The sequence below is a fragment of the Ricinus communis genome, chromosome 8 (assembly GCF_019578655.1).
Source record: "Ricinus communis isolate WT05 ecotype wild-type chromosome 8, ASM1957865v1, whole genome shotgun sequence".
NCBI classification, from domain to species: domain Eukaryota; kingdom Viridiplantae; phylum Streptophyta; class Magnoliopsida; order Malpighiales; family Euphorbiaceae; genus Ricinus; species Ricinus communis.
Window position 1 is genome coordinate 8,644,297 of NC_063263.1, and position 27,176 is coordinate 8,671,472.

Sequence of the window (27,176 nt, forward strand, 5' to 3'; positions counted from 1 at the left end):
TAAATCAATTACTAAAGTATAAGTATAAAACATCATCATCGATTATTTATTCATTGCGATGGTTGATAATTACTCACCGGTAGATCAAGCTGGTTTCCTGAAGACGACTGCAAATTTAAGAAATACTGCCATCTCTATTAAGTATATTAATTAGTAATTTTTTTATTATTATTTATCATATATAATAATGAATCTAATTATTAATATTTATATTTCTAAAAATTTAATAAAGAGAAAGTAAAATTCAAGATTAATTATCTAAGAACTCGATTTAATTTTTTTATTATATTTCTTCACTCGATTTAATTTTCGTCTTTCTACTAATATTGTCCATATATTGATTTTTTCTTTATAGGAGTGGTTTGCAGAAATTCAGGAGTAAGTAGATGTATTCTACCAAGAAGTTATCAAATATATTATACCAATATATAATTATAAATGCAAGTATTTTAGAAATGCAGAAATAACCATAATGGATCCGCCACTTATTCAATAGTCAGACCTTGAAGAAAGAATTTTTCTAAAAAGATTACAACGAGGAAAGAGTTAAATAATCAGTGAGTGGTAATGAGATGGGTTTGGACACGTGTATCCACGTTGAAGGGACGCTAGGACACGCTGTTGAATGAAGGGAAAAAGACAGACATGATGTCAACAATTCCTCTTGTAATTCGTCTTTCAAGGCACGAGGCCCTTTGTCCTGAATGATACAATGTATCTTTTCTTAAGATTCCTCACTTCCACACGTGTGTCTCTTCATCACATTCACATGTGACCTCTTCTTGTTTTCATCGACAACTCACCGCCAAGCCCAAAGCCCAAAGACTGTGAGCGAGTGCATTCTCAGGCCTATCTTTGTTGGAAGTTGATATTTTTGATGCAGAAGGCAAACATGAGTGCGAAAAAGGCACCAAAACCGACCAGGATTACAGCAGTTGGACCCATGAAATCAGCATCGTACCCGAAATGGTTATGCACATACCATTTGATGGTCGGATCTGGATTAATTCCTGGTACTTTTATGGTGTCCTCAATGTCGCCATATTGTGTCACGATCAGTCCGTATACTGTCCATGCCACCGGGCAGATATAATAGTACCATGCCCACCACTTTGGAATTCTCTGCATTGCAACAAAAATGTACCCACATTAGTCACTAGTAACAATAGTTTCAGCTTCAGTGTGAGATTAGTACTTACTGGTTTGGGGATGAAAAAGCCAGAGAAGAGATTGAAGAGTGCAAAAAATGCTGAACCAAAGATGGCTGCCGCTTGGTGATTTGGTGTGACTGAAACAGTCATCATGCCGTAGTATGTGAAGTATAGGAAAGAGAAGAAGGTGATGAAGAAGAACCAACAGAACTTAGCCACGGTCCTCTCAAAGCTAAACATTGAATATACTATCAGAGAATAGTATGTAGTTTGGATGAATATATATGGTATTTCCACAATGACCTGCATAAATGAAACATGATATGATTTCTCATCTTTTTCTGCATTTGAACTGCTTTGTTTTATGTGAAGGATTTTGTGATCCTTATTTTTTTCTTTCCCTGCTTACTTGTGCCAAAGCATACGGTAAAGCTGAGTACATCCCTGCAGCTCTTTCCCTGTAAAATACAGTTCTTTCAACTGCTACAATGGGCTGAACAGTCGAGCAATTGTTGATTCCGACAAATAAAACTGCTACGTACATTGCCCCGATGATCATGGTTAGATCAGTTGTGTCCTCTCTGAATACAAAACATGAAGAAATAGCTTTGGTTAATGGAGAAAAGAAAAGATTACCTATGAGCTTTGGCTCAGGGTTACTGAGTCGCCTCTCGGGGCTGTGAGGTTACTAAGTTTGGCTACTAGTTGCAGGCCAATTATCCGAACAGAAAAGAAAGAAAAGAACAGGAATGAGAATTATAAGCTTCCATATCTGACCTTTTGTTTCCAACCTGCCAGAAGATTGTGCCTAGCACAAGAGCTGCTACTAAGGTGAAAAAGTATCTAACAAGATTATAATCAGGACTTCTCCAATAAGTCCACCATTGCTTCCATAGACAGAACTTAAATTGTCCCCACGAAGATTGTAAGTACTGATCAGGGAAATAGAGATCTGTTGTTCCTACTGCTGGCTTACTCAATTCTGCTACTAAAGCCTTGGTTTGTCTATAAATACAGCCACGTATGTTAGCTTAAGAAACCCTGAAAATTATCTTAAGTTGTTAGTAGTTTTGCAATTCTACACTTACTGGTACATGGATGATAATATATAGTGCTCAGCAAAGTCAATTCCAAGTCTTACTTCAGTCGCAGCTGAGCTTGCTTCAAGCATCCATGCTGCTGGATTTTGCTCGTATCTAATTCTAGGTACTCCTGGAATTTCCTGAAATCAGTCATAAGATAATATGTCAGTTATTTGTGATTAATTAAGCTAAATATCATGTCATAAATAGTTTCCAAGAAAGTTATTATGCACCTGAAAATATTCAATGATCTTGTAAGAATTCTGGCCTAGTGGTCCTGAGTAGATCAGTTGCCCTCCTGTCTTCATTAACAGCAGCTCATCAAAGGATTCAAAGATGTCGAAGCTAGGCTGATGAATTGTGCAGACAACTGTTCTTCCAGTATCTACCGTGTTTCTGACAGTCCTCATAACAATGGCTGCTGCCCTTGCATCTAAACCTGAAGTTGGTTCGTCCATGAATATAATTGAGGGGTTTGCCACTAGTTCCACTGCTATTGTCAATCTCTTTCTTTGTTCGGTTGACAACCCCGTTACTCCTGGTAGCCCAACTATTGCATTTTTCAGATTGGTGAGCTCAATTAGCTCCATCACTTCATCTACAAAAACCTGAAAGTAACATTCCAAGAAAAATACTTCTTATAAACTAAAACTAGAGATCAAACATTCAAGATGAACATTTGGCTCTAAATCCATGTCCTAACCATCTTATCTTTGTCGCTGACTTCTTTAGGGAGTCTAAGAAAAGCTGAAAAGATCAAGGACTCTTTGACAGTGACTTGCGGAGAGTGAATGTCATTCTGCTCACAGTAACCAGAAATTCTTGCAAATGTTTCCTGATTCTTAGGGAATCCGGAAATTCTAATATTGCCCTCAATATAGCCTCCAGTTTTTCTGCCTGCTAGAACATCCATCAGCGTTGTCTTTCCTGCTCCACTAACTCCCATCAAAGCAGTCAGGACACCTGGCCTAAATACTCCAGTCACTTCTCGAAGCAATTGCAGCCTATCCTCTCTCACTCCATGGCCCTTCATTTCCTGAAAATTTCTCCAATTAGGTAGTTACGTTAGCTATACAGACTACAGAAATAAAACTAACTTGAAGGCAAATTATAAACATATATTCTTACTATCGGCATATCAACATAATAGTTTACACTATCAAAGGACATTGACAGTGGTGTAAACGGAAGAATCATCCCCCTTTTAGGAGCAACCCTGCTTCCTCCTGCACTAGATTTGTTGCTTACTTGTAGCATTTGAACTTCTCCTGCAACAATGAATGTTCGTTTGAGCAACTCTACTGTTACCGTGCTTAAATACAAACTAGACCTGAAACTAATTCTTGGCAGAATCAGATATAGGCATCATATTATTAATATTTCTCACTTGCATTCTTTCCGTTGGTTGTTGTCCTTGTTTCGAGTTTTTCTTTTTCCTCTACTCCTTTCTCCTCAGATTGCTCAGACTCAGTAGCTGCTTCTTCAGATATAATTGCTCGTGGCTTTCCGAGAGCTGTTATCAAGAACTACAGTTAGCGGTTCTGATTTGTCAAATGATCAAAGAAACATTGTGCTTTATCCTGGACTAAATCGACAAGCATTTCTCAAAAGCAACTTACGGTTTAGATACACTAGTGAGAAAGTAAATAGAACATTGAAGAGAATATTAAACCCTAGAAGTGCTGCAGCTCCAATCCAGTACCAGTTCCTGTTCTGATCTATATCGAAGTTCTCCAGCACTGCTGCACCCAACTTTGTACTATTATTCGGTGCCTGCAATGCGATTTTAAGTTCGTCCCATGAGTTGTCTTCTTATTCAATCCTGTTTTAGATAGTATTAGTATTATCCCTGTGTTTATTCCTGTAATGTTGACATTTCTTCTACTCATCTAATTCAATATGTTATGTATCTCTGTGCCACACAAAACATATGCATACTTATTGCAGAAGAAATTTTGATACTTGAATTGGTGACATACTAGCCGATTCATCCACCTTGGAGAAAGCAGTTCATTGACTATCAAGGCGTTGAAGCCGTAAGATAGAGGTGAAACCCAGTGAGCCCATGTCCACCAAACAGGAATTCTTCCTGTTACAGTCAGTATCAATGTGGTGAGTTCATTATACCATAATTCTTTATTGTAATAGTTAACAGGATAAAGCAAGCACTGTGCTTAGCCTTATATTGACAAGAGTACGAGACATCGACTAATCCAATCACTTCATGAGAGTTGAAGATTTAAGATTTCGTCTAATATAACCCATAATTAAACTTCGGATTCTTTTCAGAAACCACTAACCTTTTGGAAGGATAAAGCCCCCTAGCAGGAATAAAATGAGCAGAGAAAGCGCTCCTCCGGTGTGTGCAATGATCATAGTCCTGCAAACTCCAGCCATGAGCCTAAATAGTCCAGCAGCCATTTGTTGAATTAAAAAGACTACCAGCAGCTGCTTGGAAAATCTGAGAAGGAAATAACACAAATTATGCATCTAAACCATAAAACTATGCATAGTAGTGCAGGTTTTTGTTAAATCTAAAAATTAATTCTGACATGGAACGCTTACCTGCTTGCTTCTGGTGCAAATCCAATAGAAAAGTATGTTACGCCAGTCCAAACGATAGACTCCACAATGGAAATCGGTAACCCGAGCAAGAAATTCGGAACTGTGAATGCCCAAGCTGGACAAAATAGGAGATCTCTTTGCTTGTAAAACACTGGAAGCCTCGTTACTGTTATGGAGAGTTCTGCAAAGCCATTGAACATGTTCACGATCAAGGCAAATATAGTTGCACCAACATACAGAGATCCATCGTCGTAGTTGATGTCAAGTGTTGTCCTCAAAAACACAGTCGATGTAATGATTGCAAGGATTAAAACTTGAACAGTCTTAAAAATGTAGACAGGTAAAGTTCTCCACTTTAAGAGCAGTTCCCTCTCAGTGGAGGCTATTAGCAGTTGCAGTTTCGGGATTGTGCATTTGTGGAATGATAGAGCTTCTTTATGACTTCTTTCCTTGTCGTATGGAATTGCAAGCTCATTCTTAAGATGGCGGCCAGCATGGAAAGCCTTAAACTGTGTTGCAAACTCAGTTACAGATTTGTATCGGTAGGGCTTGCTGTCATCTGCCCAGTATTGTTCTTGATCTTTCTTTGATGTAACCTGGAAGATTATACATATTAAAAATTTAAAGTAAAGAATTAGACTTTGGACCCAATAATGATCCTAATGCAATCCAAGAACAGCTTTCAGGATAAAGTTCTCTGCTATCTGCTTTATTAGGCCCTATCACCTCTTGCAGAAAATCAGCAATGCCCTTCCTCTCAGGGCACTTGAATCCACAGCGTTCAAAGAATGCGAGCGCATGCTCTCGAGGACCCTGATACACAATCTGACCCCCCGATAACAGAATGACATCATCGAACAGTTCAAACGTCTCAGGATCAGGCTGGAGGAGGGACATTAAGACAGTTGCCTGATTGAGGTGCACAATTTGTTGCATACACTTAATGATTTGATATGTTGTGGAGCTGTCCAGACCAGTTGATATCTCATCCATAAACAGAGTTTTTGTAGGTCCAACAATCATTTCCCCTGCATTATATATAGTGACTATCAGATGTTCATCAATCATCCAGAAAACATTTCAAAAGGAAAAAGCTGAAAAACTTTGTAATAGGTCATTAACCTGTTGTCACTCTCTTCTTTTGTCCACCAGAAATTCCTCTTTGCATTTCATCTCCAACTAAAGTATCCTTGCATATATCCAGCCCCAAGAGCTGTTGGATCCAACAAATATAATTCTAATCAGCCAATGCTACTAATCATTCATCAATGCGTATCATTCTGTTTGTGCTACTGATGAGAAACAACACATTAGCAGTAGCATGAATGAACTTACTTTGAGTATATAATCAGTAATTAGACTGGTCTTAGCTTCTTCTATTGCAGTTGCCTGGACAAAAGAATTACCAAATTAGGTGTATGCTATTTTCAGTAAATTCTTATTCTTTACTGGTCGAAATGTTTTCTATTTTGAATATACCTTCATGAAAAGATCAACATCGGCATCAGGGATAATGCCAGCCTCTTTCTCCCTCCTATCAAGCTCAATAAGCAGGTCTGAAATTTAAAGAACATCATTCTTGAAATTAAAAGATGAAACAATTGAGAGATGCTCATCACAATTTTTGATTTCATATGATTTTATTACCTTGTCGATGACCGATTCCTTGAAACCTTACTGAATAATCAAAGGTTTCTTTAACTGTTAGATCTCCCAAGTGCAGATCATTTTGGCTAACATAGGCAGATGTCTTCCTTGGCTCAAATTCATCAAGCCTGTAACCATTATAGCTGACTTGTCCTTGCACCTAAATTTCCAAGTAGAAAACATATTGAAAACTTTTAGCTCGTTAAGTTGCATAAATCCAATGCACAAATTTACCTTAACTAACCCTTAAAGTTGAATCTAACTTTCCAGCTAGTGCAAGCAAAAGGGTCGTCTTTCCAGATGAAGGGGGACCTAACAGTAAGGTCATCCTGCAAAAAGATTGGTAATTTTACTCTACGGACAGGGGAGTACAAGAGACTAGATTTATTATCAAGCAGGTACCTTGATGGTTTTATAATTCCTGACACATCCTTAAGGATGGTGTGGTTTATCCTTTTGGCCAATCTGATTCCACACAAGCTAAGGCCCGATTCCAAAATGTTTCTAGCAGTGTTCGATAGAGTTGGAAGAGCTCTAGTGCCAACATAGCATTCAGCTTCTACTCGTAGTTGCTCAAATCTAACTTCAACTGTAGGTAATTGGATCCCAACCCTGCAGTAGACTTAGAATCAACGGTAAGGACATTTTTCATTCTGGAAAAAGAAAAAAAGCGTCGTATTAATTCAGACTTACTCATCTATACGATCTCTCAATTTTCTCAAGAACTTGTCATTATCTTCTTCAGGAACTCTAAATTTTTTCTCAAGAAACAGTTTCTTGTCATTGACGTCTAACTTGCTAACATCAGTAATTTTGCAATGTTGGTTTCGATTTTCTACAAGATTCTTGAATAAACAAGTTCTCAACCGAGTATAGGTAGGCAATCTTTGTATAGCAGCCCATTTTAAAGCTTCTTCATCATCTTTTCCTGATCGAAAACTACTTGTAGACACATTTTCCATTGCTTCCTTAGGTTAATACTCCTTTGAGTACTTAAGGAAAGAGAGACTAACTTATAACTAGTAGATTCAGTCCTTAATATAGATATATTTGATATTTCTATACTATAGGGTTTAGAACAAACATTACACACTTCAGGAAATACGTAAGCATAGCCAAATTTGCCACAATAAACAGAAAACGCCTGCGGGGACCTAACTCGATAAGATAAGTAGCCCTAACTCAAAGTAATTATTATCAATTAATTAAAAAATAACTCGATCAGAATTATATAAATAGTTGATCCTGATTTGAATGCTGATTAAGGGAAACTATAATAATCATGTCAAAAAGCATGGTCTAAAAGAACGTGCATGTCAAAGCTGGGTCAAATAGATGACTTGATGCTGAAAGATAGGGGTGAGAATTTCAATTCTTTCTTGGTTGGTAGTATCCTAGAACGTCAAGAGCATGCAAATAAAGATACTTATAATATTTTTCTTTTACCTACATAAGAAACTTGTCAGATGGCTGAAAAAACATATTTGTTCCTGAAAGTTAGTCAGATTAGCAGCAACTTCTTGCATTCATGTTCAGAATTCAAGAGGCATGAACATGATCTGAAATCCCAATTCCATTTCTTGATTTAGTCTGTAATGAGACGAAGTGAAACAGAGAAAATGTTGATGGGATACGTAATGCCACTTTATTGGAGTATAATGTGTTTGGTTATTAAGGAATTTATTTTATTTGCTAGAATTTATTTGCAAATGAATTTTTATGTTTAATGTGCTAAATAATAAGTATGGAATTTATTTTAAATAAAAGAAGTACAATAAAAATATTTTATAGAGAGAATATATGAAAGAGAAAGTAAAATGAAAAAATAAAGTTGAAATTAATATTTTTCGCATGTGGAATTATATATAATTTTTTTAAAAAATTTATCCATTTTATTATAATTTAATTTAGTTATAATCAATTTTACAAATTTAATTATATGAAATTTTAAATGAATTTTTATTTCAACTAAAGATATAAAATTGATACTTACAAATAAATTCTATGAAATTTTATAAAATTTATTTCAATTAAACACATTGTAACTTTAGTAATAACAGAAAATTCATAGCCAAAAGTTATTTATTTTCTTCAAAATATAAAGAGTCTGTTGCTAATCCATACTAAGTTTTAAATATTTAATAAAAAAAATTGATTGTTTAATTTATTTTAATATCAATTATTATTTAGCAAATTAATTTTCTTTGTCTTTTTATGTATGTTAATATTCAATAATAATAATAATAATAATAATAATAATATAAGTAATAATAAATAATACAAGAAAAATGGAAGGAGGATAAAGAAAATAAAGAAAAATAAAGAAAGACATAATAATTGAGAAAATAAAAAGAGAGAAGAAAATAGAAAAGAAAAAAGAAGAGAATAAAAAATAATTGTGAAGTAAGAAAAATAGGAAATAAAAAATAAATGAAAAAAGAAAAGAAAAAAATTATAAAGTCGGAGAAATAAGAAAAATAATAATAAAATAATTGAAGAGAGAAAAAAGAAATAATGAAAAAGATTGAAAGAAAGAGAAAAATAAAAGATAAAAATAAAGGAACCAAAAAAAGTTAGGATGTGTAAAATATTAGATTTATTGATAAAAAATAATTTGTCGCTAAATCAAGTAATAAGTAAAAAAGAAAAAGAAATACGATTAAGCAATGCAATTTATATATTCTTATTTTGGAATTTCATAGTAATTAGAATTGTGGAATTTCCCATATTATAATTAAACAATAATGATGTTCCTTATGAGATATACTACTAGAATTGTTTTACCCTTTTGAGTTTACGGATTAACTCTTTTATAGTACCACTACCTTTTTTACTTACTTCAAGTGGGATTGGATTGATGAATTCAATATCAACAATATGTCTAACGAATTCAATGATCAAAAGCAACTCTAGAAACATTAGATGAAGTCTCAAACAATCATGTCTATTGTCATATTTTTCAGGATTGTCCAACAACATTTTCACAGCAGTTGCAACATAAACCCTTTGTTTGGAAAAAACTAGAGTAGGGAAAGAAAGGATGGGAAAAGAAAAATAAGGAAAGGAGGAATAGAAAAGAAAGGCGTAAGTTATTTTCCATGGAGAAAATCTCTTTTTTCTTATTCAATAAATTATAAACTAAAGGAAGGAAATTTGTTTTAAAATTCAAATTACTGCTTTATTCTTTATGTTTTTTTTATGCTATGTCATTATAAAAATTTCAATTATAAAATTAATTCACTATTAAAATTGACTAATGAAATATTCATAAAAGTATTATAAATTTATTCTATTAATAATTAATGCAATTTTTTTACATTAAAAAGTTAAAATTAGATGAACACATTTGGTAAATTCACTAGAAAAAATCAAGCTTTCCTCTAAAACTAAGGTGAATAAAAATTGGTGGGGCCAAAGAAAAACTTTCCTATTTAAGTTCTTTTGTCCATGTTTTATTTTTTCACTATTCCGAACAATGGAATGCATGCTTTCCTACCCTTTTCCACACCTTCCTTTATTTTCCCCTTTCTCCCCTTCCCAAACAATGGCTAAAGGAGCATGGGATAGCCTGTCAGAACAATACATAATCTCTTGATATTATGATACAAAATCAGGGTTTATTTTGATAGAATCAATACTTCTCTGCTTGATTATGATTATGAAGAACATAAAAAATAGATTGATTAGTGGCTTTTAGTGAATGGCTAGATGGGCTTTCTGTGGTGTTTTAGTTAGAGATATGTGGGGTTAATGAAGAGATGTTTAGCCTGATAGGTTTTTTTTTCAGAGCTGTGACTGTTAGCAGATATTACTCCTTGATATTTGAAAGACTATATTTAAAGTTATTTTTATGTTTGTTAATATTCTTGCTATGTTAGTTCTATTATTTAGCTAGTTTGGTTACAACAACTCAGTTAGTTTAGCTAAATCTGTTACACATACATTTTGGATCAATAAAACAGCAACTCATCCTTCTAATATTAGAGTTAATATGGTATTAGAGCATTAAAGTTTTTCTTTCCCTTCTTTTATTCTTTTTCTTTTCCTTCTTTTCTACCCATAACCAACTCATGCCAAACAATCATAATCCAAATACCACCATACGAAATACAAATGAACATATCTATCAATGTCACTTCTCAAGCCCCATTAAAACTCACTTCAACAAATTATCTAGCATGAAAATTACAATTCCAGACCTTGTTCGTTGGATATGATCTTCTTGGTTATATTGATAGGTCCAAACCATGTCCTCCTATAACAATTCAAATTAATGATCAACCAACATCAAATCCAACCTATACTCTTTAGGTTCGTCAGGATCAACTGATCTTGAATGAAATTGTAGGCTCCCTCTCCCCTACAATTATTCCATTTGTTGCCAATAGTAAAATATCACAGCAAGCCTGGACCATCTTAGCCAACACCTACGTAAAACCGTCTCGAGGACGGATTAAAAAAATCAAACACCAGCTCAAACAAATGACTAAATGATCTGACACTGTGATTGAATTTCTTCAAAAAGCCAAAGCAAAAACTAATCAACTTGTTCTATTGGAATCACCCTGCGATGAAGAAGATCTCACATATTTAATTTTAGAAGGACTTAGGAATGATTATAAAGAGTTATCCAGAGCAGTGCAAGCAAATGACACTTACATCTCATTTGAAGAACTACACGAAAAGTTGCCCAATTATGAAGCCACATTGAAAAAATCAAAGCCGGAGACAGCTTTCCCCATCATTGCCCATGTTGTAACTCAATCAAATGGTATAGGAAATTGGCGTTCTACTACCCACCCAAACAACAACTCCATGCCTTCTCGCAATATTGGGTTGTTACCAAATAACACCACCAACCGCACTCAAAACCCTTACCTTGGTTACTATCAATTGTATCGAATTCAAGGACACACTGCAAATAGATACCCATCTTACAAGCTCCAACCTATTTCATCAAATACAAGACTACCATGGCAACTAAAAGCTCAATATACAACCACTTCCTCACCAAATCAGAATTAGCTTTTAGACAGTGGTGCTTCTCATCATGTCACGACTGACCTTGAAAATCTTTCTCTTCACACACCGTATAATGGAAATGAAGACATGATGATTGGTGATGGATCAGAATTATAAATCACACACACTAGTTTTATTACTCTTAACTCTCCCTATAATTCTTTTCATTTCGAAAATTTGTTGTGTGTACCTTCCATGAAATATGATTTGATCTCTATATATCAGTTTTAAGATTCAAACAACACTTCCATTGAGTTATTACCTAATGTTTTTATTGTGAAGGATCTCAAAACAAGAAAATTGCTGATGAAAGGACCAACTAAAGATGGTGTCTATGAGTGGCCAAACACTAAGCCTCTAATTGCCTTCTCTAGTGTCAAAACCACACCTTCCATATGGCATCTTCGGTTAGGTCATCCATCAATGTCAAATTTGAAGCATGTGATATCTGTCAATAATTTAAGTGTGTCTTCTTCTTTCGAAACTAGTACTTATTGTCATTCATGTCTTTCAAATAAAAGTTGAAAATATCCTTTTGCAACCTCTACTATCACTTCCACTCATCCTTTGCAGGTTATATATTCTGATGTTTGGACTTCACCAATTTACTATATTTATGATATAAATATTATGTGATTTTTGTAAACCACTTCACCAAATATGCTTGGTATTACCTTTTAAAACAGAAACCTGAGGTAAAAGAAAATTTTTCAAAGATATAAAATTATTGTGAAAAAATACTTTAGCCAAACCATCAAAATATTTTACTCTGACAATGGAGGAGAGTTCATTGCGTTAAAAAGTTTTCTATCTCAAAATGGTATTGAACATCTCACAACTTCACCACACACACCTGAACACAATGATTTATCCGAAAGAAAAACATCTACACATTGTGCAAACTAGTTTATCTTTGTTAACTCATGCCTCTATTCTGTTACAATACTGGTCGTATGCCTTCTCCATTGCTGTGTATTTAATAAATCGTATGAGCACTCTCACTTTGCAAAATCAATCGCCAAATGAAAGGATATTTAATCATAGTCCTAATTTTTCTAAACTTAAAATTTTTGGATGTCTATGCTACCTGTGGCTTAAACTATATACAACATATAAACTGGACTCCAACATAAAATCTTGTGTTTTTATTGGTTACTCCACTTCACAAAGTGCATATCTCTGTCTAGATACTCAAAATTCCAAAATTTATACTTCTAGACATATTAGGTTCGTTGAGTCAGTATTCTCATTTAAACACCTTCAATCCGAGGAGTCATGACCTCACTCAAATTTACTCACAACCTGGATACCGCACTCAAATTCACTCACAACTTGGATACCACCACCAATACAAATATCAATTCTTTCCCCACCTTTATTGCTCGAAACATCATCTAGAGTCCAAACTCCATAGTAATCTCCTGCTCCACCATCATCCCAAGCTTCCATGCAACCTGCTACTACTACTCACACTATAGTAACTTGAGCTTGCAATAATATACATAAACCCTGCGCAAAATGAACTTGCTTGCTCAGTTATTTGAATCTAAATATATTGAACCAAACATTATCACCCAAGCTTTGAAAGATCCTGACTAGCGCACATCAACGTCGACTGAATTTGATGCACTTGTTAAAAATGGCATGGGAGCTTGTTCCACCCAATTTTGTACATAATTTGGTGGGCTGTAAGTGGATTTTTCGTATTAAGAGAAAGTCTAATGGTTCTGTCGATAGGTACAAAGCTTGCTTAGTGGCCAAAGGGTTCCACCAATGCTCAAGACTTGAATTTCATGATACATTTAGCCCCGTTGTGAAACCAACAACTGTTCGAATTCTACTCAGCTTGGTCGTAAGCAAAGGGTGGACGTTACAGCAACTTGATGTTAATAATGCCTTTCTACAAGGCTCTTTACACGATGATGTATACATGAAGCAACCCTAAGGTTTTATTGACAGAGACAAGCCTGATCATGTATACAAACTTTGAAAAGCCATTTACGGACTTAAACAAGCCCCAAGGGCTTGGTATCAGGAATTACACAATTTTTTACTTAAGTCTGGGTTCAAGAATTCTGTTTCAGATACCTCCCTCTTTATATACTTTGATGGTCATCATGTTTTGTACTTGATTGTTTATGTTGATGACATAATTCTTACAGGGGATCATACTCCACTTATAAATGACTTTGTTGATGTTTAAGCTAGGAAATTTTTGCTGAAGGATCTTGGAGAGTTATCTTACTTCCTGGGTGTAGAAGCTATATTAAATAGCAACAGCCTTATCCTGTCTCAAAGAAGGTACATCATTGAATTGCTCATGAAAATAAAGATGCTTGAGGCAAAAGCTATCCAGACCCTTCTCTCTCCTACCACTCACCTCCTTTTGCTCACCATTACCGACTCTCACCGAGTATCAAGTCGTGGTTGGTAGCCTTCAAAGATTCACCGCTTAGTCGACTCGATATTACTTTTGTTATCAATCGCTTATCTTAATACATGCATCGGGCGACATCGGATCATTGGAACTGTGTTAAAAGGCTATTACGTTATCTTCTTGGCACTATCAATGATGGCTTGCAGCTACATAAGTCATTTTCACTTGACCTCCATGCTTTTGCATATGTAGATCGGGGGGGTAACCAAGATGATTACTCATCCATTGGTGGGTATATAGTTTATCTCGGTAAGAATCCCATCTCCTGGAGTTCTAAAAAGTAACAGACAGTTGCTCGATTATCAACAAAAGCTGAATATCAATCTGCTGCTAACACCGCTCCTGAACTTAGTTGGATTTGTTCTCTTTTAACTGAGCTGCATATTCCTATTCCGCATTGTCCAATGATTTATTGTGATAATGTTGGTGCCACTCAACTGTGCTCGAATCCTATCTTTCACTCTCGCATGAAGCATATGGCACTTGACTTCCATTTCATTCATGAAAAAGTGCAGAGTGGTAAGCTGAGAGTTGCACATATCTCTTCTTCAGATCAATTGGCTGACACTCTCACAAAGGTACTGCCTCGGTCTCGCTTTTACCAGCTGAAAAACAAGATTAGACTGTCTACTCGCCATCCATCTTGAGGGGGCATGTTAGCAAATATTACTTCTTGATACTTGGAAGACTATATTCAAAGTTATTTCAATGTTTGTTAATATTCTTGCTATATTAGTTCCATTATTTTAGCTAGTTTAGTTATAAAAACTCAGTTAGTTTAGCTAAATCTATTATACATCATTTATATAAATTGCTACACTTTGGATTAATAAAACAACTCATCCTTCTAATATTAGAGTTAACAGTTACTTCTCATCCATTTTTCTTTTTGTATTTTTATAATGGCTAAGTCAAATTTCTTTTTGGGTTTCTCTTTCTCTTTCTTTTTTACAATGGCTACAATGGATTTATTTTGTCTTTTGCTTTATTTAAGCTGAAGTTACTCAAATTATTATTTTAGTACTTATGTTATTAAACAAGTAATTTAGAAATTTTTTAATTTATATCGAGTGTTTTGTTAAACTTGTAGAGTTCTATCATATTTTATAACTATTAATTATCACAATGAAAAGAAAATTAAAAAGTATAAAAATATATAAAGTTTAAAACAGAATTACGAGTTGCAAGAATTAGGTCTATAGATAATGCCTTTACAATATATAAAAGTGACCAGAACAAAAAAATAAAATAAAAACTAAATCGACTGAAAAAAAAAAATCATTTAAAGTTGAATCTAAAGAAAAGTTAATTAAACCAGTTGATTTTGGTTTTAATTGTTTAATTTTTGGTTTAATTTTGATTTTTCTATTACAAAACATCACCGGTCAAACTTTTCAAATAATTACCGAATTATTTAATATTGTAAAGGTGTTTTTCTATATACCATTGTTGCTACTTTGCTAGGCAGTCTCTCTGTGTTCTTTTGCTGGTTCTTAAATACGATTTCTAATTAGCAAAAGTCTAGGGTTCATCAAAGTTTTACGCAATTAATTTGCTTCCTGTTTTGATTATATTTTACATTTTCATTATGGCTGAGATTTTTGCACTTGCCCACTATTGGAATATATATTTTGCATTATTACATTTCCTTATTTTGGGATCTCATTATCATTGCAATTGCAAGTTTCCTATATTATAATTATTCAATAAAGGTTTACATTCTTCGGCATTGATTACTTTTCAAAAAAAAAAGAAAATTCTCATTATTAATTTTTTATATATTTCCGATTTTTAATAGGAGCAATTTTATTATAATAATGATATTGCTTTATTTTTTAGCATTTACAATACAATTAGTTCTAGCAGTTGCCTGCACGCTGCTTAATTATTGCTATTAATTTAATTATAATTTTTTTTAATTTATTAAATTAAAATTTATTTTATTTGGAAAATATTTACACATATGAAATTTTACTAATACTAAATGAAATAGATATAATAATGAATTTAGCAAAAAGTATAATTGATAATATATAAAAAATTTATTAATATATAACTAAAAATTATTATTTAATTAGAAAAATAATTTATTAGTTAATAATCTATTTTTTAAAGTTAGAATCATTATATATTGGTATCATATAATTTTTTTTTATTACAAATTGAGAAGAGAATGATTGGAATTTAAAACCTGAATCAAGTTGAAATATATACTTACAATTAAATTAAACCTGTGAATATGTGTGCATATTTATTAATGGAGTAAATATAGTGGGATATTACATAATGCATATAATAAAAATATATTATGATTAATGAAGGAATCTTGGATATCATATCACTAGCATGCATTAATATTAAATAACAATTAGTATAGTTCAAAACAAAGTAACCAATAACAATAATGACCTGAATATCAAAGTTGGATCCATAAAATCAAGATCGCACCAAAATGGTTTTGCACATACCATTTAATTTCTGGGACTTTCATAGTATATGTCCTATCAGGGAAAAAAATTGCACAAAAATCTTGATTGATACGTATTGGCACATATATTTGAACGGAATTATACATTTTTCAGGTTCATATGATTTTTTATCGTGTGAAAATACACAAAGCTTCTCAAAGCTAAGCTTTATACTATAGCCACAAATCCAAATGATGTATTCCTGATGGCTTCTTTATAGACATACAAGTTTAAATTTAACATCTACAAAGTCTCAATGATCTTTCTACCTGGTCTGGAAGTTGAGAAACCTTATACAGAAGGCAAACATACAAGCAAAGAAGATGGTGAAAGCAATTAATACTCCAGCTACTGGTCCCATGAAATCTGGATTATAACCAAAATGGTGTTCAATATACCACTTAATTGTAGGATCAGGCTCGATTCCAGGAGCTCTAATGGTGTCTTCAATATCTCGATATTGGGAAACAATTAGTCCATACACTGTCCATGCCACTGGGCAAATCCAATAGTACCACACCCACCACTTTGGAATTTTCTGAAATTTCAAAAGAAAAGAAAATTATGTTTATCTAATTACCAATTTATTAAAAACATGAAGAAATGCTACCAAGAACAGTAACAAAGAAAACATACTGGTCTTGGGATGAAGAAGCCAGAGAAAAGATTAAACAGTGCATAGAATGCTGCTGCAAAGATAGCTGCTACTTGCAGGTTTGGAGAGAGGGAAGCAGTCATCATTCCGTAGTATGTAAAGTAGAGGAAGGAGAAGAAAGAGATAAAATAGAACCAGAAGAATTTGGCTGCCGTCCATTCAAAGGCCACCATTGCATACACAATGAGTGTATAATATGTAGTCTGAACTAGCACGTATGGTAATTCAGAAATAACCTGCAAAATCTCAAATAGTTTATGATTCATTCAGTTAAATTTTGGATGAAACTCTTTATTTTGGCAATGACTATCAAAGAATTTCTCCTGAACACACCTGAGCAAGGGCATAAGGTAAAGCAGAATACATCCCAGCTGCTCTTTCTCTATAAAAGACACTTCTTTCTATTGTTACTATTGGTTGTACTGTTGAGCAATTATTAACACCAATAAAGAAGACAGAAGAATACATAGCTCCAATAATCACTGTCAGGTCATTTGCACTTTCCCTGAGTTGCAGAATGTAGATCCAGTTTAGTTTTTTTATATCCATTCAAGTAATTTGATGCTGAATTTTGTAAACAGTAGATAAGAGTGATAGACAGCGACCTTTCAGTTCCAACCCTCCAAAATATAGTCCCAACAATAAGGGCAGCAATCAAGGTAAAGAAAAATCTAACAAGGTTATAATCAGGACTTCTCCAGTAAGTCCACCATTGCTTCCAAAGGCAAGATTTGAATTGTCCCCATGTAGACTGAGAATACTCTGAAGCAAAATACAGGTCACTTGCTCCTGGAGGTGGTGTGCTCAACTCCTTCACTAAAGCCTTGTTTCTCCTGCTCTCATATGAACTTGAGTATTAAAATCAAAATCCAAACAAATTTATTGTACGATATAAAATAATGGTGTCGATATAAGGTGCTTTTTGACATACTCAAATAAGGATGATGATTTGTAGTATTCAGCAAAGTCAATTCCAAGCTGGATTTCTGCTGCTATGGAGCTCACTTCCAGCATCCATGTTGCTGGATTGTATTTCTCTTTGATTTTAGGAACTCCAGGAATTGCCTGAAATATGGGAAATTGCATCAAACCAGATAATGCATATTTCTTTTAAACTGATGGAACGAGGAAAATTTGGCACATAGATTACTTCAAAGTATTCAATGATCTTGTGCGAATTTCGGCCTAGAGGTCCTAAGTAAATAACTTGTCCTCCTCTCTTCATTAGTAGCAACTCATCAAAGGCTTCAAAGATGTCAATACTAGGCTGGTGGATTGTGCAGACAACTGTCCTTCCAGTATCTACAGTGTTTCTCACGGTCCTCATAACAATTGCTGCTGCTCTCGCGTCAAGTCCTGAAGTTGGTTCATCCATAAAAATGATTGAAGGATTAGCAACAAGCTCCACTGCAATTGTCAACCTTTTCCTTTGTTCTGTTGACAACCCTGTAACTCCTGGAAGCCCAACTATTGCATCTTTGAGGTTTTCTATTTCTACCAAATGCATTACTTCATCTACAAATCTCTGTACATAAAAAATCCAACAATCGTTTTAGCACTTTAGTTCTTGAGCTCGTATTCTTTTTATGAGAAGTGATCACATGGTTAATTACCATCTTTTCCTCTTTGCTGACTTCAATGGGGAGCCGAAGAAATGCTGAGTAAATTAAGGACTCTTTAACTGTGACTTGAGGTGAGTGGATATCATTTTGTTCACAGTATCCTGAAATTCTTGCAAATGTTTCTTGCTTCTTGGGAAATCCTGAAATTCTGACATCGCCTTCGATGTACCCACCTGTCTTTCTTCCTGCCAAAACATCCATCAATGTGGTCTTTCCAGCCCCACTTACTCCCATTAGTGCCGTCAGGATTCCTGGCCTAAATGTGCCTGTTACGCTCCTAAGTAGTTGAAGCCTGTTCTCTGCAACTCCTTGATTTTTCATTTCCTGTTATCGTTAATCAGAGTTAAAATGAGCATAAATTCTTCTATTCTCTGTACTAGTTGAAGAAAATTAGGGAAAGGCATTGATTTTTACAGAGGGCATGTCCACATAATAATCCACACTGTCAAAGGACATGGCTAGAGGAGTGAAAGGCAGAACCATTCCTCTTTTTACAGCAACACTATTAGCTCCTCTACTATTTCTATCCACTTCATTGGAATCGGATTGGCTGGTTATTGTCCGGATTACCACGTCCCCTGACATATTTCAGTTGCAACAATCTGTTTAAGGGATTCAATCCTTAAAAACAACTAAATAGACAATATATTTTAATGTCTCTTACTTAAAATGTTACCGCCAGAAAAAGATACTGATCGAGAGAATGAGTCTTTCTTCGATTTGGTTCTTCTTACTCTTGATTCATCCTTTAATCCCTCCTCATCACTCCCCAATCCCTTTGCTGTTTCCTCAGAGATTATTGCTTGTTTCTTTCCAGGAGCTATTATATCAAACAAAACAGGATATAGAAGATCAGCTACCTCTATAAATAAATTTTGTGCTTAACGTTGACTATATTTGTAACTTACGGTTTAAGTACATAAGAGCAAAGGTGAAGAGGACATTGAAGACAATTGTAAACCCCAATAGCGCGACTGCGCCAATCCAATACCAGTCCTCATCAGCGGGGATATCAAAGTTATTAAGCACTGCTATTCCGAGCTTGGTAACATTGTCTGATGCCTGAAATGCAATCAAGATATTCTTTCTGTAAACTACTGTAACAAATATCCGAATACTAATAGTACTTTAGGTGATTAATAATTCCATTTCTCTGATTCAAATGCGAGATCATTTTCGGTAGCATACCAGTTTGTTCATCCACCTTGAAGAGAACATCTCATTAACAGCAATAGCATTATGACCATATGTTATAGGTGAAAGCCAGTAAGCCCATGCCCACCCTCTTGGAATTTCACCTGTCATAAGTGTAAGCAGCCCCTTTTACTAATGCATCACAATTTATCTAACAAGCTGACATGGAGATACAATTGCTCTTGTTTAATGTATGCTAATTTCCTTCTATACAATTTCCGGGTGCTGTTACTACTTGCCTTTCATTTTTCTGCTTTTATTGGATTAATACACTAACCTTTATGTAAGATAAAACCTCCAAGCATGAAAATAAGGAGGAGAATTAGCGCCCCGCCTGTGTTGGCAATGATCATAGTCCTGCACAGTGAAGCAATGAGTCTAAAGATAGCAGCTGCCATTTGCTGAATCAGGAATACCAATACCAACTGCTTGAAAAACCTGAAAATGTGTTTCTTATAAGGTCAGTCATCAGAACATTGGGTCTGAAAAGTTCTCTTTTATTCATTTACTGTGGTTTTATACCATGCAGCAGAATAATGAAAATCTAAAAAAAGACATTTACTGTTATTACCTGCCAGCTTCAGGCCCAAATCCAATGGTGAAATATGCTATAACAACCCAAACAATGGACTCCAGTATAGATATAGGAACTCTTAGCAGCAAAGTTGGGAGAGTAAAAGTCCAAGCAGGATGGAATAGAAGATCCCTTTGCTTGTAGAAAACAGGAAGCCTTGAAATCATTAATGAAAGCTCAGCATAACCATTAAACATATTATGAATGACACTAAAAGTAAGTGCACCAATATATAGCTCTCCATCTTCTTCATTTCTTGAGTGCATTTTTGTCCTCAAAAACACAGTTGATGCTATAACTGCAACTATAATAAGTTGTGCACCTTTAGAAATATAAACAAAAGCATTTCTCTTGATCAGTAGCCATTCTTTATCCCAACAAGCTCTGAGTAGTTCTAGATTTGAGACTGAATATCTTGTGAATACTAAGGCTGCTCTGTGGCTTTGAGACTTGTCAGATGGAATTGAGAGTTCATGTTTGAGGTCTATGCCCACATGGAATCTCTTGAATTTTTGTACGAATTCAGGAACTGATATGTATCTGTATGGTATGTTTCTGTCTGCCCAGTATTGCTCTTGGTCTTTCCTTGAAGTAACCTGTGACAATTTAAGTACTAAATAAGCTACAAATTCAGACTTCTGAAAATGGCATTTTATAGTAGTATAAAAGTGAGTTATCGCAAATTTATACACAACTCTTAAAAGGGTAAATTACTAAAACGCTTTACGAGATTAGGCTTGATAAATTGTTTCATGTTTGCTATTGTTTTTAGGCTCTCATGTGTGGAGTTAATCTTTAAGGCACATTATAAAACATTCTATTGAAAAGGTTAGTGATCTTCTATACTTTGAGATACATAAGATAATGGGTTAAATATTGTGATGTTATTAAGTTTCGTCATATCCTAAGTCTCTATTTTTAATAATTAATATAAAACTAACTATTATCTCATTCCGTCAGATTTTTCCATCAGTCAACCGTTAATTTTATTTAAAATATTAATTATACTCTTATTTAACATCATAAATTTTATCAAATTGCACTAATAGATCTTTCTATTTTCAATAATAAATTTTAACATCCTCTCCAAAATACTAAGATAATTAACTCAAATCTTGAACAAACATAGAAAAATTTTTAAAATAAAAATTTATTTCTTAAAAAAATATGAATTATTTTTATTTTTAAAAGTTAAAGGTTATAAATTGCTAAAGAATATTACAAAATTAAAATTTGTATTAAGATGTTTTAATTAAATAAATATTTTTACATAATCAAGTTATTAATTATTAAGTCAAATCAACAAATATTATAAATTAATAATATATTAAATTTCTTAGGTATATAAGTATATTTTAGAAGAATTAAGCATGATTTAGATTTTAATTTCTTTAAATATTTATTTTTAATTGAAGGATGCAATAATTTAATATAATAAAAATGAGATGTTATAATATTTAATATATTAAGAGTGATTTAGATATTTTGTTCACAGTCAATATGTAGTTTTTATTTTTTTACATAAGGATTTAGTTATAGTTAAAAGAGTTTAAAGACTAAATGTTATAATTAATTATTAAAAGTAGAAAGGCATACTGGTGTAATATAATAAAATTTTAAAATAATTAACTTAAGATAATCATAAAAATATTTAAAAATCTCAATAATCAAACCAAAAATAAAAAAGATGCGTACTCGTTATATTTCATTTCTGCATTTTGACATAAAAAAGAAAAATACTTAGCACAAAACTGAATCATTAATTTAAAAAATAATTTATTATATATATATAAATAAAAGTGGATTTCTGATATTCTTAGCATGGTTCTGAAATTATTGATATTACTACCTCTTGCAAGAAATCAGCAGTGCCCTTTCTCTCTGGGCAGCGAAAGCCACAACTTTCGAAGAATTCAAGAACATAATCTCGTGGGCCTTGATACACAATTTGACCTTCTGATAAGAGAATGATATCATCAAACAAATCAAACGTCTCAGGAGCAGGCTGCAGCAGGGACATCAATATTGTGCCCTCTGTTAAGTGCACAATCTGCTGTAGGCACTTCACTATTTGATATGTTGTGGAGCTATCTAGGCCAGTTGATATCTCATCCATGAATAGTGTTTTTGTGGGCCCAACAATCATCTCTCCTGCACAAAGTCAAACCGAAAACCCGTTGATTATAATTCTTTTCAATTAAAAATTAAATTGTACTTTCTTACTTAAAAAGAATTATATATATATAATTTGATTAATAATAAATCTAAAAACATAAAATATAACGTAATAAATGACGGAATTGATAATATTAGATCAAATTCAATATTATAAGATTTATTCAATAGAATATTAATATCGTAAATTTTTTTCTTCTTCTCAATACTGTTAATTAGTATACTAATTAATTTATAAACTAATAATAAAAATATAATTAAAATAAATATAATAATTAAATATCAGTAATAATTTAGATATATCATAATTTTTCAAATACAAAAAAGGATATAGATTAAAAATACAACTCTATTCGAGATCAGCATCAGAATAGAACAGTCAAAACCAAATCAGTATTAATTAAACCTAAATTTGGGCTCAAAGGCCTGTGGCCATAACTAGTGTCAATCCTGACGAATTGGCCACAAGTTCAAAGCCGGAATCAAAATCATCGATTTCGTTTTCAATCCGGGAAAAAAAAAAATGTAAATTTGTATACTTTTTAGAAGTAGGATTCATGAGAAAAGCAATTAATTAAATTAAAAAGAATCCAAACTTGCTATTTTTAATACCTAAAAACAATTTTAAATAGACCTACACACGACGCACATAAGAATAAATTTGGGAATAAGTCTTCTCATTTTGTTGATCTCAGTTGTATTTTTTTCTAGATATTTATTAGACATGGGTTATTATATTTATATTTTACCATAAACATAATAAAATCCTATTAATTTTAGTAGATTGTGATCACAAAGACTCAAACTCATGACTTCAGGAAAAGAAAAAAAGACTATGTTTACTTATTTCAGTTATTTTATTTAAAAAATTATTACATATACGCTATATTTTTTATAAATTTATATATGAAATTAAAAATATAGTAACTTTTTATGTCAATTTATTTTTCAAAAAAATCGACTAATATGTAGCATCGAAATATTGATAAAATTAATAATTCATAAACTTTCAAAAGGAAAAATAAATAAAAAAAGGAAATAACCTCATTTTAATTTTGGCTCCTATAAGGATCAAAGTAACTAAATTGGTTTAATCCATTTGCAACACCTAACACGTTTCCATGTTAAGTTTCAGAAAAATCACAAAAGAAGTGCGTAATCTTCTTGAAAAGCATAATTTTCCTTTCTTTGATTAGAAGCTGAATTAATCAAATCCTTATTTCTCGATTGATGCAAGATAAGGGGTTGGTAGCAATTTCAAGTGTAAACATTTTCTCAATACAACAGATTTGTCAGTGTTTGTTTCAGGAACAACTTTGACTCCACAATGCATTCACATAATCTTTTGACAATTATTTATTTAATTGACTACATAACTTGTTGAATATGTACTTTTGCTTTTAGTCTTATAATTTGAAATCAAGCTTTCCATCATTCTTTTTGAAAAAAAAAATTGATATTAATTATTACATATAAAATTTAGAATTATAACTACAATAAAATTGAGAATGTTAACCTGTAGTTACTCTTTTTTTCTGACCGCCGGATATTCCTCGAAGCATCTCATCCCCAACAATGGTGTCCTTGCATATATCAAGCCCTAATATCTGTTTCGTTTTAACAACAACAAAATATGATGCTTTCTTTTTCATAAAAGAAAAAAAGAAGAAGAAATGAGAGTAATTATTTATAACTATGGAGAAATCTTCAATCTACCTTGAGAGTATAGTCTGTAAAGAGATTGCTATCAACTCCTCTCATTGCAGTTGCCTAAAAATACAAGGAATTACTACTTAAATATTATACATACAGATATATATATATATATATATATATTAAAATCTGTGTGTTTGTGGCATATATAATTATATGATACCTTCATAAAAAGGTCTACTTCTGCTTCTGGATGTATCCCTGCATTTTTTTCTCTTCTTGCAAGCTCACTAAGAAGATCTATGTAACAGACAATTTCTATTTAATCAAGCCATTTAATGTTGTAATAAATTGAAAATAAGCCTAATACCCTAAACAATTTAAACTTTTACAAAATTTTACTATTTTGACAATTTCTTTAAATATTACCAATTTAGTCATGATTTAGCAAATTGAGTACAATTTTAGTCTAATTGAATTGTTTGTCAAAATGAAGCATCACGAACATTAATATGTACTCCAATTAAGAAATGAGAAATCCAAATTAATGGATCCTAATACTATATTATTTATACACGCTACTTAATTTTAAATTCTCATTTTTTAAACTGCGTTCACGTCGTTACTTAATTTTAATCAGCAACTCAATTTAACTAAAATTTATCCTCAATTAGTCAAATTATAACTAAATTAGCAATTTTAACAAAATTGGCCAAAATAGCAAACTACGTTAAAGATTAAGATATTTTAAACTGTTAAGTCTTACAACGTGACATCATTAATTTAACTCTTTTTTTTTTTCTGAATCTACCTATCATGTCGCTCAAAATATTTTTAAAATTTTGAAATATAAATACCGTATCGAGTTCCAACTCCTTGACATTTTGCTGAAAAATCTAGGGTTTCTTTCACTGTCATTACTCCAAGATGAACATCATTTTGACTAATATATGCTGATGTCTTCCGTGGCACAAATTCATCGAGTCTATGTCCATTATATGATATCTCTCCCTGAACCTGTTGAAAAATAAATATCATGAAAAAGCTTTAGCCTATCATGTATGAAACAAGTTAATATTCAACATGTGATTTACACAAACTTTTAGGCTTGGGTCCAGTTTTCCGGCCAGCGCTAGTAACAACGTAGATTTCCCTGATGACGGTGGTCCTAATAATAGTGCCATCCTGTAACAAAAATACGAGGTATATGTAAATTAATGAATTCGTAAAACCAATCTCTGATTAATCTGCTTTTGTTTGAAAGTATTGGAGTCGGAGCCTATTTACAAAAGAAAAATATAAATCTGTTGTGTATAATGTGACATGATGTGATGAACAAGAGTAATTTCTGATCACATCTTTCGACATTGTAACTAAAAAAATTACCTTGATGGCTTAATAATTCCAGATGCATCTTTAAGGATTGTGAGCTTTGTTTTCTTCGCAAAACTAATTCCAAGCATACCAAGACATGATTCTGCAGTATTTTTAGCAGAGTTTAAAAGGGTAGGAAGCGCTCTGCTGCCAATATAGCAATTGGCTGCAACAGTCAGATGCTCAAATCTAACTTCCACAGTTGGAAGTTTAATTCCAACCCTGCAGTTACAAATTGTTGAATCAGTGCTTGTTAACGTGATCAAGAGAGATTGGTTAGGAGAATATCAGTACGTACCTGTCAATTCTTTGTCTAAATTTTTTCAAGAACTTCTCATTATCTTCTTCAGCAACCTTAAAAACAGTACTGATGAACCTTTGTCTATCATTAACATCAAGCTTTCTCACATCAACTTCTTTATGTAACACTGTCTCGTTCTCTTCAAAAGATTGCATGATACTTGTTCTTAACCTGTCATATGTTGGCAACTTCTCTATAGCAGCCCATTTTAGAGCTTCTTCATCTTCATCAACACCGCGGCTGTGTCTCCTTGATTGCCCGAGACCTGAAAATACACCTTCCATGCTCCAACTACTCCGGCAACTACTGTTTCGGCTCATGTTTCTTTGGCTGGGTGTTGCCTAGTGGAAATTCTTGTATTAAGACAAAACGGAATACACCCAGTTCATAAAATGGACAGGATTAGAGCTAGAATTCTATGGGAATCAGTGGAAAAAATAAAAAGAAAGAAGAGGTGGAGTTATTGTCTGATTCCTGAGAAAAGGTATATAAAGAAAAGAAGATTAAAGTTTGGACTTTTTCTTTTCCTTCTAATTAGGTTCTGATGCAGTTCATTTTCGTTTTTATAAGTAATTCTGGAGACAAGTTTAGTAGCATTAAATCAATAGAGTTTCGCAAGGTCTGCTTAGTCCAACCATTTTGGCTTCGTTGAGGTAAGGTTTAGAATATTTGTTAATTGATTGTTGCATGTAAGAACTTATCTTATCAATGGGACTTTGCTTATAAAGCATTTTCTGCTTTTTATGGTATCCCTAACTCGTTTGTCTATTTCAGTTATTAATAATACTATGACATTTTTCTACCAATACAGAAAACTCGTATCATATCCTTGAAACCATGGATAGTTATATTCACTTCTATTTTTAAAATAATTCATCGTATCAAGGACTTTTATTTTCTTTTTAAATTAAAATGAATTTAAAGAAAAAATCTTAATACATAAAAAAAATTAAAAGTAAGAGGGCAAAAAGTTAAAAGTAAACCTAAAATATATTGGAAAAAACTTTAAATTTTGAAAGTCACATAGAACAAATTATGAAAATCTTGAAAGTTATATAATTAAGAGTTTGAGGATCAAAATGAAATAATTTTAAGGCTATAGTGAAATTAAAATTTATTAAAAGTTATAAGAGTTAATCCTTATATGGCTGACGAATTATATTATGAATCAGATACACAATTTTTTTAACACGTGCGGCTAAATAGCTGGATTTTATAATATTTTTTTAAATTTAAGACCAATATGTGTATATAAA

The 27,176-nt window shown here is 32.9% G+C and overlaps 2 protein-coding genes across 2 annotated transcripts; both read right to left on the reverse strand.

Moving 5' to 3' along the window:
• Window positions 1-464: 464 nt before the first annotated feature.
• Window positions 465-7,624, reverse strand: LOC8273783 (ABC transporter G family member 29). The gene is made up of 21 exons (XM_015717372.2): window positions 7,139-7,624; window positions 6,848-7,057; window positions 6,690-6,774; window positions 6,446-6,605; window positions 6,278-6,354; window positions 6,134-6,187; window positions 5,921-6,011; window positions 5,525-5,826; window positions 4,799-5,394; window positions 4,534-4,694; window positions 4,213-4,322; window positions 3,853-4,006; window positions 3,621-3,746; window positions 3,362-3,501; window positions 2,937-3,269; window positions 2,467-2,841; window positions 2,240-2,373; window positions 1,929-2,156; window positions 1,561-1,732; window positions 1,200-1,454; window positions 465-1,122 (listed from the first exon to the last, which is right to left on the reverse strand). The coding sequence occupies exons 1-21, from the start codon at window positions 7,405-7,407 to the stop codon at window positions 850-852; spliced, it is 4,305 nt and encodes a 1,434-aa protein (XP_015572858.1). The 5' UTR covers window positions 7,408-7,624; the 3' UTR covers window positions 465-849.
• Window positions 7,625-16,421: 8,797 nt separating this feature from the next.
• LOC8273784 (ABC transporter G family member 29) lies at window positions 16,422-26,590 on the reverse strand. Its single transcript, XM_002515923.4, has 21 exons — window positions 25,918-26,590; window positions 25,632-25,841; window positions 25,346-25,430; window positions 25,103-25,262; window positions 24,469-24,545; window positions 24,309-24,362; window positions 24,109-24,199; window positions 22,267-22,568; window positions 20,415-21,013; window positions 20,121-20,281; window positions 19,838-19,947; window positions 19,558-19,711; window positions 19,314-19,469; window positions 19,064-19,227; window positions 18,641-18,973; window positions 18,178-18,552; window positions 17,959-18,092; window positions 17,633-17,860; window positions 17,361-17,532; window positions 17,009-17,263; window positions 16,422-16,910 (listed from the first exon to the last, which is right to left on the reverse strand). Exons 1-21 carry the CDS (start codon window positions 26,238-26,240, stop codon window positions 16,638-16,640), a joined length of 4,416 nt encoding a protein of 1,471 aa, XP_002515969.2. The 5' UTR covers window positions 26,241-26,590; the 3' UTR covers window positions 16,422-16,637.
• Between the last annotated feature and the right edge of the window lie 586 nt (window positions 26,591-27,176).